The sequence below is a fragment of the Vigna angularis genome, chromosome 1 (assembly GCF_016808095.1).
Source record: "Vigna angularis cultivar LongXiaoDou No.4 chromosome 1, ASM1680809v1, whole genome shotgun sequence".
Taxonomy (NCBI): Eukaryota; Viridiplantae; Streptophyta; class Magnoliopsida; order Fabales; family Fabaceae; genus Vigna; species Vigna angularis.
Window position 1 is genome coordinate 58,745,547 of NC_068970.1, and position 16,415 is coordinate 58,761,961.

The 16,415-nt window shown below is 33.1% G+C and overlaps 2 protein-coding genes across 3 annotated transcripts; one reads left to right on the forward strand and one right to left on the reverse strand.

The window, feature by feature from the left end:
- Nucleotides 1–1,579: 1,579 nt before the first annotated feature.
- On the forward strand, nt 1,580–4,228 carry LOC108345782 (uncharacterized). Its single transcript, XM_017584536.2, has 2 exons — nt 1,580–1,893; nt 2,793–4,228. Exons 1-2 carry the CDS (start codon nt 1,597–1,599, stop codon nt 4,092–4,094), a joined length of 1,599 nt encoding a protein of 532 aa, XP_017440025.1. The 5' UTR covers nt 1,580–1,596; the 3' UTR covers nt 4,095–4,228.
- A 154-nt stretch (nt 4,229–4,382) lies between these two features.
- LOC108345764 (RNA cytidine acetyltransferase 1) lies at nt 4,383–15,982 on the reverse strand. Of its 2 annotated transcripts, none has more exons than XM_017584508.2 (27): nt 15,848–15,982; nt 15,483–15,627; nt 15,293–15,384; nt 14,985–15,156; nt 14,750–14,872; nt 13,986–14,159; nt 12,434–12,544; nt 12,204–12,337; nt 12,028–12,121; nt 11,520–11,618; nt 11,268–11,404; nt 11,018–11,109; nt 10,720–10,843; nt 10,548–10,635; nt 10,358–10,457; nt 10,212–10,264; nt 9,398–9,574; nt 9,284–9,321; nt 8,764–8,857; nt 7,984–8,163; nt 7,798–7,906; nt 7,636–7,705; nt 6,887–7,034; nt 6,175–6,303; nt 5,499–5,624; nt 5,236–5,301; nt 4,383–5,117 (listed from the first exon to the last, which is right to left on the reverse strand). In XM_017584508.2, the coding sequence occupies exons 2-27, from the start codon at nt 15,585–15,587 to the stop codon at nt 4,863–4,865; spliced, it is 3,090 nt and encodes a 1,029-aa protein (XP_017439997.1). In that variant the 5' UTR covers nt 15,588–15,627; nt 15,848–15,982; the 3' UTR covers nt 4,383–4,862. The 2 variants fall into 2 exon arrangements, with proteins under 2 accessions (XP_017439997.1, XP_017440003.1); XM_017584514.2 differs by having other exon boundaries at nt 15,483–15,624; nt 15,848–15,975.
- Nucleotides 15,983–16,415: the final 433 nt, after the last annotated feature.

A 16,415-nucleotide genomic window follows, 5' to 3' on the forward strand; every position in this document is an offset into this window, starting at 1 on the left:
AAACTATAATTATTTTTGTAATTAGTGGTCAAATACATTAAGTACTTTGTATTATTTTGGCCAAATATTAATTTTATTATACATTTCAAAAACATATATGTATTGTTATTATGCATCAATTCACATGTTAGTCATTACATATTTGTATTGTTAACTACATAAACAACATTACTACGTTGGGACTTAGTTGAACAAAATATAATGAAAATTGGGATTTATTTGAACTAAACATCAACATTCATAACTTCATTCATTGATTCATTTCTTAACATTACACAATAGAATAATACAATCTTAGTATCACATAACTTACAATTGAGTCATCTTAGCAACACACTAAACCAAAACACATCAATTTTTCAACATTAGTGTCACCATTACTATGATCATTACACCAATAATAGAAATCACTTCTAATTATTAGATTATTTTTTTCATAAACCTTCATGAATTATCTAGATCATATATCTTCCTCATTTGTCTTGCGATAATAACTATTTCATCAATATTTTCTTTTAAACACTATTTGAAATAGTTACTCCAAACCATATTAGTGGAACCACTCCCTTATCCAACACAAAAATAACAAACTCAATATTAATTACCAACAAATAATTTTATTAAAAAAATATTATTATGACTCTAACCTTGTAGATAAGACAAACTCCGAAATTATTTATTAATATTCTTTAAAGTTTTTTTCATTCTCAGAATTACAAACTATTCACAATTGTAAACGAGGGTTAAGCTGATTCTCCTTGAACCACAACCATAAAAGGAACTATAATTTTGTTGTCCCCAACTATTACAACAAGAAAAAGAAAATTAACAATGAGACATACCTTTATGAGCAATGTACACAATTTTAGGAAAAGGAATTTGCATAATCTCTTTTCTCAAGCCACAATAACAACCATTCACAATTCATTTCATACCCTTCAAACCCTAAATTAGTATTTATCCCCAATTTTTTATTTAAAAAAATCACATTACATAAACTCAATAAAAACACAAACTAAAATAATATTTAAGCCTAAATCTAAAATTGGTTACAATTTACAATACGTCACACTTAGAATATAACAAAATCACGGTTAAACTTGTATACTTTTGTATTGTTTCATTTCAAAAATGGTAAATACAGATTTCAATTTGATTTTTTAAAACATTCTAAATACAAATTTGATAAAGATCGTGTTAATTAGTATCATGGTAGGTGTTGTACAATAACATTATGGAGATCAGTCAAAATGTCATGTTTTAAGACATTTAATCAGAAATTTTTGGTTAAGACCCTAATTTTTTGTCTCATGGAGTTTTCACTCACAATTAAATTACTTATAATTTCCAGTATTAACTTCAGTGATTAAAATTGTTTTATACATTTTCCTATTTATCCATTTACTTTTTACTACAGTTCACTGTAGTTCTGTAATTCATTGAGGCCAATGTGAGAGGAGAATGAATGAGTGAGGACTATGGGCTCGAGGGCTTTATTGTAAATTCATAATTTAAAAGAAAAAAGAAAATATTTATAAAGAAGAATATCAAATGATGATTTTCAGTGTGTTATTTGCAAGACAGAGAAAATCCCAAATGTCTCTGAATTTGCAACTAAAATATGTTGAAAAATTCAGTTTTAAGTTTCTTCAGAATGCTTTATCTGTTAATGCTTTCACTTTTCCTTTTCACCTTCATACCCATTCCTTTCTTCCTTTCCCATCACTGCCACGTACTCACACTCACCCTCGCTTTCGCCCACGCACAACCGTATTCTCCGCCGTGACGGCGGAGAAGTCATCCGCGCCGCCGGTGAGGATGGTAGCTGTCGCTGGTCACGGAGCTGCCAGTCCTCTTAAGCCCGCATCCTGGGAAGAAGTCATGCTTCACACTGTTACGTACCTTCTCTCTCCCTCTTTCATTGAGCTTCAGTTGTTCAGAAGTGATTTTTTATTAATAATTCTATATCCTCTGAGGTTCTGTATTTTCAAGACTTTAAAATATATTTTTTTTGCACCTTTTCTACAATGAATGAATAAGACTTTATTCATTATTTATTGTACCTGCAATACAACATCCTATATTAAACTTTTCCATATTGAAAAATGTTAGGTTACTCTTTTTCTCTTTTGTTTTTAATTTCCTTTTTAGTTTTTATAGTTATGCAATTTTACTTTTTAATCTTATGCGAAACTATTAGTTGTAGTGCATATTTTAATTCGTGTACGTATACGAGTGAAAACGCATGCATTAAGATATATCGAAAAATAAAAGGAGAGCTTGCAAGAGTTAATAGTTATATAACTTGTATATAAGGAAAATAATTATACTTAAAAGTAATATTGAAAAAAATTGTGTACACTAAAAGAAGGATATATAACATATTTATCATATTTAATCTCTTTTTGTTCTTATTGTTTAAACTTGTAGAAATAAAAAAATTAAAATAATATCTAAGGGTTCAATATTTTGGTGATTTGTTTGACAGAGAACTAGGATCCTTACAATGGAAAATATCGATAAATTGAGTAAGATATAGCTTTTTAAGTATTTAGCAAATGTGAGCTTATGTGGGAGTATTTGTAGAGGAGGGGGAAGGGTAGGAATTATGTGTAGTTTTTGTGCTTGTTATGTTATTCTTATGTTATGTTATTCTTTTATATTTTGGAGTGATGTTTCTAATTATACGTGCGGTACGTTTCTTTGTCATAATATTCTGCTATGAATATAGTGTGGTTATTTTTTGGTTGGGTCCAGTACCATTAATATTCATTAATATTCCCTTTTATCAGGCAAAGAGACTGAAATGGGTTGATGAAGGGTATGAGCTTCTTGTATTTACTGATGAATGTATTGTATCTAGCGGAGAAATGTCCACGAGACTTCAGAAAGAATTACGGGATGCGGATATATTGGTGATTATTGCTGTTACAAACCAGGAATCTGTTGAGTGGATTAATAACAACAGCAAAACTATTGAAAATGTAATATGCCTTGACTCTTCATCGGATTTGAAGAACAGATTAGGAGGCTATAATGTTCCCAGTGGAGTGAGAGGTAATATTTTTGGAACTTCTCAATCTGATAAAGCTAAAGAATCTTATGAAGTAGTGCAGACGGTTTCTGAAGCATGGGATCGACATAATTCTGATGATATAAGGTTCTGTTTGCTGGTAATAATCAATGCATATATAAGGCCCGTTCCAGTATTGAATAATTTGAGAGCTAAAGGTTTTTCTACCCTAAACTGTATGTTGAGGAACTGTGGTCGCCAGGTACTTAATTGCTTGTTGGATCCCAATTGTAGAAAAGCTCTTCAATGCTTGAATCAGTGTAGCCCTGTTGATCAAGTATGTAACTACCGGTGTATTGCTTCATATGAAAGTGCAAATCTAGAAGCCTTTTCGCTATGTGTATTACAGAAAAATAACTGTCTTGGGTTGGAAGCAGAAATCCCTGAAAAACCATGTGTGCCTCCAATGGTGAAGTTTCGGGGGCAGAACTTAAGTTATGAAATGGCAGAAGATCTGTTTGTGGGATGGTTGGGGAGTTTGCAATGGAGCTGGCGTGTGGTAGCAGGGCAGAATCCAGCATATGATCAATTTCCATGCCAATATCAACTATTCTATAGGGGAAAGGCAAAAGGGTCATTCTGGTATGAACCAGTATTCCAGGTAAAAACATTGGAAGGTCAAATGGTCTGGAGGAGGAGAAAATATAGGGTGAGAAGGGGCAAGGTACCTGGCACATTCTATTTCAGTGTATTAGACAACGGAGTTGTTTCAAATGAGTTTTGGACAATTGTGGATGTAGCTGAAAATCTTAGTTGGGGATTGTTCCATTATCATGGGGCTGCTAGAGTTGCAGGGCAGTCTTATACTGGAGCAGTACTTGTTAGTCCAGATGGAGCATTTCCAACTGACAACAGAGAGAGGACAAATATTGTTGCTGCACTAGACAAGTGTGAAATTAAAGAGTGGGAGCTATATAATGTTGATAATTGTTCATGCATAGATCCTCCCCTGGGAATTCCAGAGGGTTCTAGTTTACACACTGTAGTCCAAATTGAAGATCCAAAGCAAATGTCTGTTTGATTGTTGTGCCAAATCAATAGGAATGCTAATCTTCTCAATCCAGTTATGTTTTGCATATCTCCAGATCCTATATTCAAAGGAAGTCGATTGGTTCTGTCGCTTGTCTATATCAATGTATAAATTTCTTAAGGTTCTATCATGTTGAGTTACAGAATATGTATATTTGAAAATAATATCTGGAAAAACGTTAAAAAGTAAAAGAATAAAAGGCCAGAGGTTAGTGGGTCAATTCAAACCTATCTGAAATGTCATTCGTCTTAACACTACATAATTATCTGAAATGCGTCATTTTGAACACAGGACCGTGAAATCAGTCTCCTGTAAGATAAAATTTTCTTGGAAAGTTGCATGGTGCACACAGGACGTAGTTAACCAAACAAAATAAGACAAAACTGGAGATTGTGACTAATCCTCTTAAGCCGTCAAAAACTAAGGCCACTAAAACTATATCATGAATACATTTCTCTGCAGCCGTCGAATTTATAGTAATGCAGTAGTGATACCCACTAATTCCCATGAAAACATAAAATAAAAACAAACTGAAGATTAGTTCCACTATAAATAATCCTGCACTTGAAATTTATGAAGATCTCCACAGCAAACCATGCACAGGGGAGTCCATTACATGAACTGAGCTTCTTGTCAGTGGATTCTCATCCCCATGATTTGGACGTTCACTTTGACCTTGTATGCCGTTCTGACTCAAGGACGGACAATTCCCTGAAATCGTCAGTTTTTTCTTGGATGGTTTTTATTATCATATTTAACTCAAGATCTTCTCTTTTTGCTTGATTTATGGTTGTGATTATCTTTACTGCGCTTTTTGTCACTCTTGCCACTTTCCTTCACCTTTTCAGGCTTCACTGCGCTCCTACTGGATTTTACGCTAATAAGACCACCGGTGGGTATTTTTCCATCATTATTTTGTAAAACAGTCTGAAAGCCAGAGTCTCCATCGTCAATGGCATACTGCTGGAACAATTCAGGAGTAAAGAGTGATTCTGCTTTTGATTTCATGTCATCCTGTCCAATGACAAACATGTAACATGATTTGAGCCACCAAAACTGGAGGTGAAAAAGCAAAGATGGGATTTGGAATAGAGATCTACAACAAAAGAAAACAAAAAAGATGAACACATACCTCGACTTGTTTAGCTGCATTGTTGAGATCTTCGTCCAGAGAGACACTGTGAGGTTCCATGACAATCTATGGACAAAACAGAACATAAACCAAAAAAGAAGTGGTGCAAGATTAGTGAATGTTAAAAAGGAGGCACAAACTAGAATTTGTTTTCCTAAACACAGCAGCAGAATTATAAAGTCACTAACCAAAATCTTGTGTGGATTTTAGTGAAAGCACCATGTCATGGAATACAAAATTTAAATTGTCATCAAGAAACTTACTTCTTTCAGTCTTGGCAAGGTTGATTCAATCTCCTTGGATGCACGGCCATCTAGATATTTGTAGAACTTCTTCATAACCTTTATAAATAGAGACAATATTGTTTGCCTTTCCAAATTTGTTTGTCCCTGTTAAACAAAAGAGATATATATATGAGAATGTGATTCCATCTTATTGAGAAGCGCCCCAGTGAGGGTAGACCCCGAAACAGGAAAACTCAAACCTCAAAACAAAATCGAACAATAAATTTTAGATTGACTCGTTGATTTTGTATCATGATAAACTGACAACGTACGCTCAATTTCAAAAGATGACTTAGCATACTTCAGAAAAATTCAACACATGACCCATGTCACCGACCTTACCCGGTGAGATAAGGTTTTTGTTGGGTAAATTTCACAGTAGAATTTGAATTTAATTTATACGAACATTGTTAAACCTTTTTGCATAGACATTCAACAATAATTCATCCTATTCATTAATATAACGTGGCAGCAAAAGATATCATACTTGATGCCTATAAAAAAAATTACACCAACACTGCATATAAATTAACTAATTAGGATTCAACTTTTAGATTGTCCTTTATTGCTTTGACGTACAAGACATCAAGTGATAACCAGTCATCCGAGTGCGTAATATTTTCAACTGAACAAATTATTAAGTCGATAAACAGACCTCAATGTATGAAATGTTCTGATTCTGCAGACCAATGCAGAGTAACACAGAAGCTTGAGCATAGGACAATGTAACTGGGAACTTTTGTTGGAAGTACAGACGTGTAAGGGTTGGCACCAAATCTAGGATCTGTCAAAGAGAAAAGGGGTCGAGATCAAACTTAAAAACGATCCAAATTTATTAAACAGATATTCAAATTATGTTATTTCAATGATCTAGGTTTGGAATAGTTATATCACAACTTCAGCATTTGGGTTTACATCAGTCACCACACTGAACCATTTTGAATACCATTTAATTTGGTCATCACAATTCTCACATATTGATGATCTTACATATCATGCAAACTCACATTAATCCAGTTTCTCCAATAAAAAAATCATACTCACTTCACTCAACAACCATTAAACCACAATAACAATTGGTAAAAATATATTTATTTGTACTTAGCATTTTAAGTACACATTGAACCTTTATGCAGGCAAAAAAAACTAGGGCTTTTTTTGGTGGAGGTGGGTAGGAGAAAGATGGACTTTTGCTTTGAAAAATGAAAAAAAGCAATGAATAACCGTTTAGGATTTTACCAAGTGAGAACCATAAGGAGTTGAAGAACAACAGTTTTCAATAACCAGAAAAGCATTAGACATGTCATCATCAAGAAACCATTCAGAAAACTGATCAGAGTATCATTATCCAACACTCGAGCTCTTACCAGATGAAAGTCAGCAAGGTTGTCAACATAAGCCTCCAAACGCTTCATATCATGTGGTGATAAATGTTCTCCGATTGACTGCAGATATTTTTCAGATGCGATTTCCTTAGGGTCTTGGTCCTTGAAATTGATTTTTGGATCTATTATGCTGGATAAATTATCGTTATAATAAGTATTTAGAAAATTAAATATATAAATCAGGGATGCATATCCTACAGTGTTCAAGAAAGTCTAATGGCCGAGAGTTTTAAAATTCTCTCAAAGAATCCAAGTGACGTAGATGTATTCATCAATGGACTCCCAATAAAAAGATTCCAAAAACTTAATAACAACTTTGGAAACAATTGATATTCATTTAACAACTTGAAAGGGAATGTCGTGAAAAAAAAAATAAATTCATTGTATCTTTGATAACTTTTTCCTATTACCTTTTCGTGTTAATTTCCCTTAATACTATTTTCCGCTTAACCTTCATAAAGGTAAGAGCTTGTGTGCAAAAGACGTTGACATATCAAGTTCCTTTTCGTTTCAAGTGTTTTTTTTTGTCTAAGATAATATTTTTCTTTTCATTTACCAATACTTCTTTTATCAAAATGAACAAATAAGGTTGTCGAAAATCTTATTCCTCATATGATCTAATTAATTATCAATAATACATAGCCTTAGTTCGTTAGAATTCAATGAACAGCAAAATATCAACATACATCTAAGAATTTAGAACAGTGAACCACTAAACTCTTGATCCTAACCTCAAAGCAAGCTTGTATTCCATGCCACGAAAGGTCGAAGCAAGAAGTTTAGTAAATCTTTGTCTAAAATCTGCAAGTGGCAAACTAAATTGTCAATCATTAACAAAAATGGATTATAATATCAAAGACATACATCATAACAGCAAAGGAAGAGAAACCCACCTTGGTAAAATGGACTAAAGAAACCCAACGGATTTGATCCATCAGCTTCAATTTCATCATTGTTCAAGGGTCTTAGGATCATGCACGAGTGCTCACCAGTAATAGTATTCTATGAAATTGAACAAACATGTTAATAACTTATAAAATTCAGTATTATTTACAAATTCAGAAAAAGTAAAGCTTAACTGGAATCTGGCCAATGTAGAAAGGAGCAAATTTATGTTTCCTCCAAAAGCGAAAAAGGTCCAAAGTTAGCCCAAAGGAGACACCAATGTAATGGAGCTTTTCTGGCCGCCTTTCACGCAGATGTACAAGCAAATGAGGTAGATCTGTTCTAGGTTTTATATTTTCTTCAAGTAGTGAAACCTGAATCAATATTCCATAATGGTATCATGAAAAGGCTAAAGTGTATTTGAAAAAGATAAGCATAAAAATGGAGTTAAAAGGCACATAAAATAACAAATCAAATATAGTCTTGCTCAAACTGCACTATGACTGTATTCAAATTATTCAATCAATAATATCTAAGAGCTAAAAGAAACTAGTTAATAAAGTGCTAACATTTGACGGTAAGGGACTGTCAAAATAATGTCTTTATTTATGAAATCAAAATGTAGCAACTGAAAGAAGCAAGAAAATTTATGCCTTTCTTTGGAAAAAAACAATAGCATGTACAATCGAAATATACATTCCAAGAGAGACATCATAAATGGTAGTAATATAGTAAAAATATGGTTACACAGGTGCTACAATGCCTGTATTTCTACTAGTGTAATTAATACCAATGACATTTTTCTAAAATTTTCATCTTTTCTAGTTGAATCACGATCCTGCCAGAGCCAATCAGCTAGACAGTAAAAGGAATCCTAGATAGTTCCAATACCACTGGCATACTTAATCTTCAGAGACTTCAATGAAGACAACTAATTCAACCAATTCAATAAGGGATTTTCAGTGGTAACATACTTTCTCTGCAGCTTCTGTAACTCTAACACTTGGAGTCTTCCCTTCATCTTCAACATCAATCTCAGAAATAGAAGTGAGTTGTCCTTCATAGTAACTGCAGACAGTGACAAAATGATTAATTGATGATGTTCTGCAAATTACATCTTGACACACATAAAAGACTAAAGACAAAATTACAATGTATCATGAAGCAAAGTTTTAATTTTGATATCATCTTAAAACTAGAACTAGAAAATACAAGATGCATTGAGAGAATATGCTGAATCACTATTATTATAAAAACTGATTACACGAGGGTTTGAACCTATATTAGAACCTAGTTTAGAGAAATAATTGACTATACACATAAATATCAGAGATATTTTCTATCAAACCGTTGAACCGTGACTCCACCCAAACAAAATAAGATACTAAATTAAAAACTTTTGACAAATTGAATGTTCACAGAACCTTCAGTAAAAAATAAAAGCATAAAATGAACATTACTCCAATTTAAACAAGAAATCAGCCATGCACTCACCGAACTAAAAGTTCAACTGCTTGTGAACCATATCCAAGCTGAAATTAAGGAAAGATGTTACAACTTTGGAGGAATCTGTATTAAACATATGGCAGAACAGAGTATAAAATTTACCCTCATGGCACTTGGGTGTGTCGCTATGCGTACAATACGAGCACCTGAAAGTGAGGGGAAAACTGTGTCTCGGAATTGCTCACAGAATTTCCATGGTATTTGATCTCCAAAAGGTTGATGACCATCACTCAAACTTTGGATAGCTGACTTACGAGAAATCTGTCCCTCAAGGGAAACCTGTGAATCAAATTTATGGAAAATTCAAGTCACAGAAAAGACAAGCAGAAGAGGGATAATAAGTGCAACCCTCTATAGTATAACCATAATTAATAACAAATTTAAAGCAAACAAAGTAAAATTTAGTTGAACAAAGAAATCTTGCAACCAACAGAAAGTTGAAATACAGCAGCCCAATATTTTGAGTGTAATGATAAAGCATGAAGGTAAAAAGGAAAAAACAGAAGATGCATATACAGAAACTTCACATATATGATTAAAAAACTGATACATTCTACCAAACATCAATATTTAAACAAAGAACCCAAAGCTTCAAGCATTATAAACCAATACAAGCTAGTGTCCCCGCTGAAGATTATATCAGTATCAAAATAACAGTTTCTACAGTGATAAATGCTTGTAGCTCCATAATTGGACATATAACAAGAAATAAATCAACAATTTTACTTATCATAATCAAGCAGCGGGAAAAGATAAGGTGAACTGGTATCAGAACACATTATAATGACCAAGTGATAAGAAAAATGGAAATAAGAGGTTCTGTCAAAACACAGAAGGGAAGCCAAGCCATGAGAGCCAATGAGACAGGTCCAATGCAAAAATAGAGCAGAAAAATTGGTTGATCAAATATGCAAACCTGAATGACACACAGAATATCAGGAAGTTGATTCTTTGATTCATCAACAGGCCCTGTCATACAAATACTATTATAAGACTAATTCAAGTCATGTTAATTAAGACGAGGAACAAAAGAAGAATACATAGAAAGAAAATCAAGTTTACCAAGTAGTACAAATAAGTGGTGCGCTGGAGCATCTGCCATTAGTTGCAAATCATTGGGAGAATTCTTGTAATGAGATGCAACATATAAAGCCATCATTCGCTGCAATAATAAAATATTTTTAGAACAGAATTTAAACACATGAAAATATCAACCACAAGCCACCCTACAAAATCAGATACCTGATTTTACCTGCAAAAATAATTCACTATCTCTGTGGTAAGAGAAAAGAGTATCCCGATTAACATAGTATAAATCACACTCACTGGGTGGTGGTAACCTGTTTTCAAGAGAAAAACAATAAATGGAGATTGAAAAAATGGTCTCACTTTCAAAGGAAATATGAAATGTGCTTTGATCTAACCTGCTAAGATTAGGGATGGCATTTGAAACATCTAAGCAAAGTAGATTGTTAAGCCAGCTTTCAATGGGATCCCCAGAAGCATATCTGATGGATTCACTCAATTCTATTTTCTTAAAAAGACGACCTGATACATCAAGTCAACATTAATGCACACATACCTTGAAAAAGATATTAATCAGTGAAAACCAATTATCTCTATTCCACAATCAACTTAGATTGTTTTCATTAAAAAAACTAATGACATGCACGATATTTATTTACATTTAAATTGAATTCTAAAAGTCTGAGGTGTAAGTACCAGTGTCCTTTGTGCTCTTAGCAGACACATGACTTCGCTCTTCCAATTGCTGCAAAAGTTTGAGCGATAAAGAGCGTCCAGTACCTTCATAACTTCCAATGAATTACCAAAAAGAGTCAGCAATTAAGCCATGTTATAAGTTAAGGTCCATTAACTGAGACATAAAATTGACTAACGAATGGATTGATAATTGTTTAGAAAAAAATTGCATTTGATGGAATATTTCACCAAAAACAAACATTATTCATACCCATTAACAGTAGAAGACAGAAAGACCAGATAAGGGCCCAACAAAGACTTCACCACTGGAAGTGGAATAGCGGCTGCTTCATCAACAACCAACAACTCAACTTGTGAAAGCTTTTCATGCTCATTTGGCAGTATATACTGAATGAAAAAAAAATGAAGATGAAAAATAAGTCCAGAATTACATTTGATTGTAACTACACGGCAACAGAAAGTTCCATTAACAGTATTAATACAGAGGGATCAACGACCTGACCTGAATTGTCTGTCTGTGGTGCTTATAAATATTGATCCTTACAGTAGCTTTCTTGAACTCGGGATTCACACTTTTCACCACATCAAAATCTATATGTTCCTATTGTCAGTGGAAACAGTAGCCCTCTTAGAGTATATTTTGGAAAAGATTAAATTCTGATTAAAAAACATTATTTAAGAATAAAAGCTGGTATGTTTAGTAAGGCAACTTTAGTGTACTTCACTTTTTAAGCTCGTGTACTGGGTGACCATTTTTTAAAATCAATTTTGTTCAGATAAATCAATCCAAATATGCACTATAGGTAATGATTTAGATGGGAAATGAACCACAAATAAAAATAAATAAATGCTAGTGATCACTTAATTACCAAAACTAACAGCCCAGTTGCCATCTTTGGAACTTATGCTTACTTAATAACCAAGTTGCCATCTTTAGAACTTTTGCAACTAAAAGTCATACTAATTAACCAATAATAGTTGTAGCCATCAACAAGGGAGAAAACCAGTACCTTGTAGTCAAGAGCATCAAAACCTTTGCATACAAAATCAAACAAGGTTTTCAAATTTTCAGGGCTAGGCGCAGTCACAAAGATATTTGAATACCTACAGATAATTTTCTTGTAAGTTACTCAAAAATTTGTTGTAACTATCCAAATAAATATATCTATGTCTGATGGAACAGTACCCCACAGCTACAGCTCCAGCAATTGATAAACCAAGAGCAGCTGATTTCCCACGGCCACGAGCAGCCAATAAAGCAACAGTACTACGTAGTGTCTTGTCTAAAATTGCATCCAGAAATGTCACAACAGCCTTTCCCTATATACAAAAATCATATATAAACTTGCTGACATCCACCACCCAAAAACTAATTTCTTTGGTAAGAAGAAAATGAGTTAAGGTAAAACATTCGACCTGGTCCATCGTGCAACACTTCCTAATCAATGGACCAACAGGGAAATCTTCATTTAGTTGTTCTTTAAGGTTTTTCAGCTCCAGTTCTGCTTCTGAGAGTTCTTCAGAGTCCTACAGCACCAATTCAGAGACTTACATATTAGCTATTGAAACCCATCAAAATTTAAAGAAACAACCATCAAGCTTGGATGCCAAGAAATATAGAAGAATAAAAATCCTACAATATAGTTTAAATAGCTTTGGTAATATTACTTAAAAAATTGCGTTCATACACTACAATTAGAAAAAAAATAGGATATTTCAGATATCAAGACAACAAGACAAAAGTTTGGAAAATGTAAAAAAGTATGCAAAACTACACTACATAATACAAAATAATAACTTCAAAATTTATTAGAATAGTATTTTCAACAAGTAAGAATGTTATAGCATTCCAGTGCAAAATTTACTATAAATAATTTTCATGGTATTTGATATGCAAAAGGTTGTTGATAACAACTGATGCACTCCGGAAATTATGACGATAATGTTTTAAAAATAACACGAACCAAAATTTACTAAATGCAAAACTACAAACCATCATTACAAATGAGGAATACTGCATCCCGAAGGAAGATCAATAATAAAAATTAATTAGTATTGTTGAAAGTATGTGCGGCCTAGATGTACTTTATACAGTATTGCACTGTATCCTTATCCTATAACCAGTAGTATATTAGTATTTATATATCACACACACACATATGTACACACACATAGGGAGGCTGTGCTATACAGATCACCCTATTATATAATCGCTCTCCCTAGTCTCTTCCATGTTCCATCTTCCTCCATGTACTATCACTCTCCACCACGTTTACAAGTACAAATATCTTCAATATTCACAGTTATCAAATGCTTCAAAACTATCACTAAGATTCCGAGGCATCTCTATCATATATTAAAAAGCAAAACTTATATGAACTCTATCAGACAGATTCTTGAGGAAGAGAAGGACCTGTTTGCACCATAATCTTCACACAAAAAATCGATCAAGAAACATTGCAAGTTTAAACTAAGAATTAAAACATGTGAGAATATTTAAAGAAAATAACTATTTGTTTTGCACTTATGCTAACATTAAAAGAAAGTCCTTCATGCAATATATTGGATACCCCACATTAACAGGAGATATGGTCATATTAGAGTATATAAGTATATGCAAATTAGAGTATACAAGTATATGCAAACCTTACTCTACATGTTGATTTTATAAGGTTAAGTTACACTTAAAAGTTCACTTTTTAAAATAGTATCTGAGTTTATCAAGGACCTATCTTGATGAGGTTTGTTGAAACCAACTATGTTACCCAATATCAGGGCTCTATTGGACCACCCACAAATATCTAGTCTCATGCTCATCTAGTCCTTGGCATGAAGGGTGTGTTAGAGGATCTAACTTGGACTAGAAATATGGGATCTCCAACACATCAAAACCCAAACAATCCAGAAACCCCAATGAAAAAAAAAAGTGCAAAGAAATATTTTGTTTAATACATAATAATAGAAGTACCTCTTTAGCGGGAACCGGGGAAATAGACCTTATGTGAGATGAAATTGGTAAAACATTTAGTTCATCATCCATGACTACGCATGCCTTGCAAGATGCTAGAGACAATAAGAACCGTTCATTAAAGCGCCCAGCAGCCTCAGAGTGGGATTCAGTTCGAAATCTATCATGGACATCCTGCAAGCAGTGATCCACAAGAAAGCTGAATTTAATGAGACTTCTAACAGAAAAGCAGCATGGTAAGTACCAGCCTTGCCTCCTTAACATACACTATATTTATTTTAGTAAAGCCCCAATCAAACATATAGGATTATGCTATCTTTTTTTATCAGAAAATATTAGTTGTAAATACATTACTTTTTGTTAACAAGTGCACCAACCCACGACCTATAATTGATTGATGTATTTTGGTTTGTTGCCGTCAAAAAATACTTCCTTGCCAATTGAGAAGGTTGCAGATATATCAAGAAAATTATTACTAATCAGATAAAAGAATAGCATCAAATAATGACCGATATCCTTCTTTTAGTAAAAGGATAGGCATGAAGAGAGTGTAATGATTCATGAAAGCATATGAACTCCAATAGATGAAAATGCAGACAAGAACAAACAAAAATGAATATCTCAGATCTAAAGCCCTGGACAGGAATATCAGCAAAAGAAGGGAGTACAACTATATCTTGAAAGAACACATATACTTAACCAAATGAATTGGAAATTTAAAAAGAAAAACTAGAATATCAATTCTTATGAATCTACTTTCATACCATGACCATGGTGTACAGACTTGTCAGCGAGGATAGAGAGCGTAGCAGCAGAACAACCAACCCGCCTCCCTGCACTGTCTCCATTGTTCTTGCTAGAAGATTAGGTGTCAATGCCTCAAAATCCTAAAGAGAAAGATGATGCAAAAAAAAAAATCATTGTAGAGAAAGGAAAGAAAAAGACAGCTCAGAAAGAAAAACAGCAAAAGAAAATGAGCTACAAGGAAATATATGATACCTGAAGTACACACATTCCAAAGGTATTACCAAGAATTCTTTCCGACTCCTTATATAAACAATATGTTAATCCCCCACTTGCCACAAACAATTCAAATGAATCACCTTTATCTGGATCATAAAGACCCCTCTGCATCAACTTTTTAATCTGCTTGCTGCGCTTTTTCTTGTGACTGCATTAGGACATTTATGATCAATCATCTTAATCAAGCTCAAACAAACCTCATTCAGAAGCAACTCTAACCAACCAAGACAACAGCATATCAAAGTTTATTCACAGAAGACAGTTTTATTGATTGTATCCAGAACCTGCTCAGTTCTAGTTTGTCCTTGTAGCACCACAATACGGTTGGCCTGGACTTAATCTGCGCCTTGCTAAGCATGTAATGAAGATTAACAATCTGCACGCAGAAGAGTCACTGCAGTTAGCATTCAAATAAAGTTTCCAAAGGGTTCCAATCCTAGGAAGCATATCACTATAAGGCTACAACAAAAAGACCTGGTCACGAGACTTGTCACCAATGATGACGAACATGGACCTATGCCTTGTTCTAACGCCATTTTCAATTAGAGTTCTGATTCGCTCGTCCACTTTCTTCCTCATTTCCTTGCTACGAAATTTAAGTGCTCACAAGTAACCACTTCTTCGCAACGTACACAACAAAAATGACAGAAACAATAATAAATAATTGGTTAAACTAAAGATTTTCCTGAACTTCAAATTCCTTCTTTCTTAATTGAAATTCGTAAGTGCTAAATCGCAACAGTGTCAATACAAATAAAACACACTAAAGGCCTCGACTGAAAAAGAGAAGGAAATGTTGACGAATGAATTAATGAACAAAAATTGGGGTAAAGTGGAACCTGGAGTAGAAGGACGGCTGCAAACTGAGGATTTTGAATTTGAATAAACCAAAAGAAAGAGAAGGAAGAAAGAGAAAAAAAAAACTACAAGTTATATATACTAGGGTTTACGGAGGGCTTAAGCATATACCCCCTCAAACTATTCTATGTAGTAAGAGAATTTATAACTGATGTTATATCAACACTTTTTTTTACAATAATATTCAAATATTAATTATTAAAATAAATAATATTAATATTATGGTTATAAAAAAGTTGTATTAATTGAATTTTTAATATTATAATTATAGAATAAAAAAGTTGTAACTTTTTGTCAGAATAACAACCATTTATTATAATGAATATATTTTATAAATGAATGAGATTGAGTAATATATAAGAATGAAAAAATGAAAAATACATAAAAAAAATTATAAAAGGCAATATGTTATTATCTATATTATAATTTACATATTTCTAAAAAATATATCTGTAAATACATTTATAAAGATATTATTTTATATTAATGTTTACATATATCTTTTGTTTCTTAACAATACAATGTTTCTTTTCTATTTTCTCTATAATT

Bases quoted from the DNA above. Each gene is read 5' to 3' on its own strand.
- LOC108345782 (XM_017584536.2), top strand. From the start codon at position 1,597: ATGTCTCTGAATTTGCAACTAAAATATGTTGAAAAATTCAGTTTTAAG. The intron at 1,894-2,792 runs GTTACGTACCTT...CCCTTTTATCAG, and splicing joins AAGAAGTCATGCTTCACACT to GCAAAGAGACTGAAATGGGT.
- LOC108345764 (XM_017584508.2), bottom strand. From the start codon at position 15,587: ATGAGGAAGAAAGTGGACGAGCGAATCAGAACTCTAATTGAAAATGGC. The intron at 11,619-12,027 runs GTACTGGTTTTC...CACTGACAATAG, and splicing joins TTGATGCTCTTGACTACAAG to GAACATATAGATTTTGATGT. The intron at 6,304-6,886 runs GTAAGAGCTCGA...TCTCTTTGACAG, and splicing joins ACCTTGCTGACTTTCATCTG to ATCCTAGATTTGGTGCCAAC.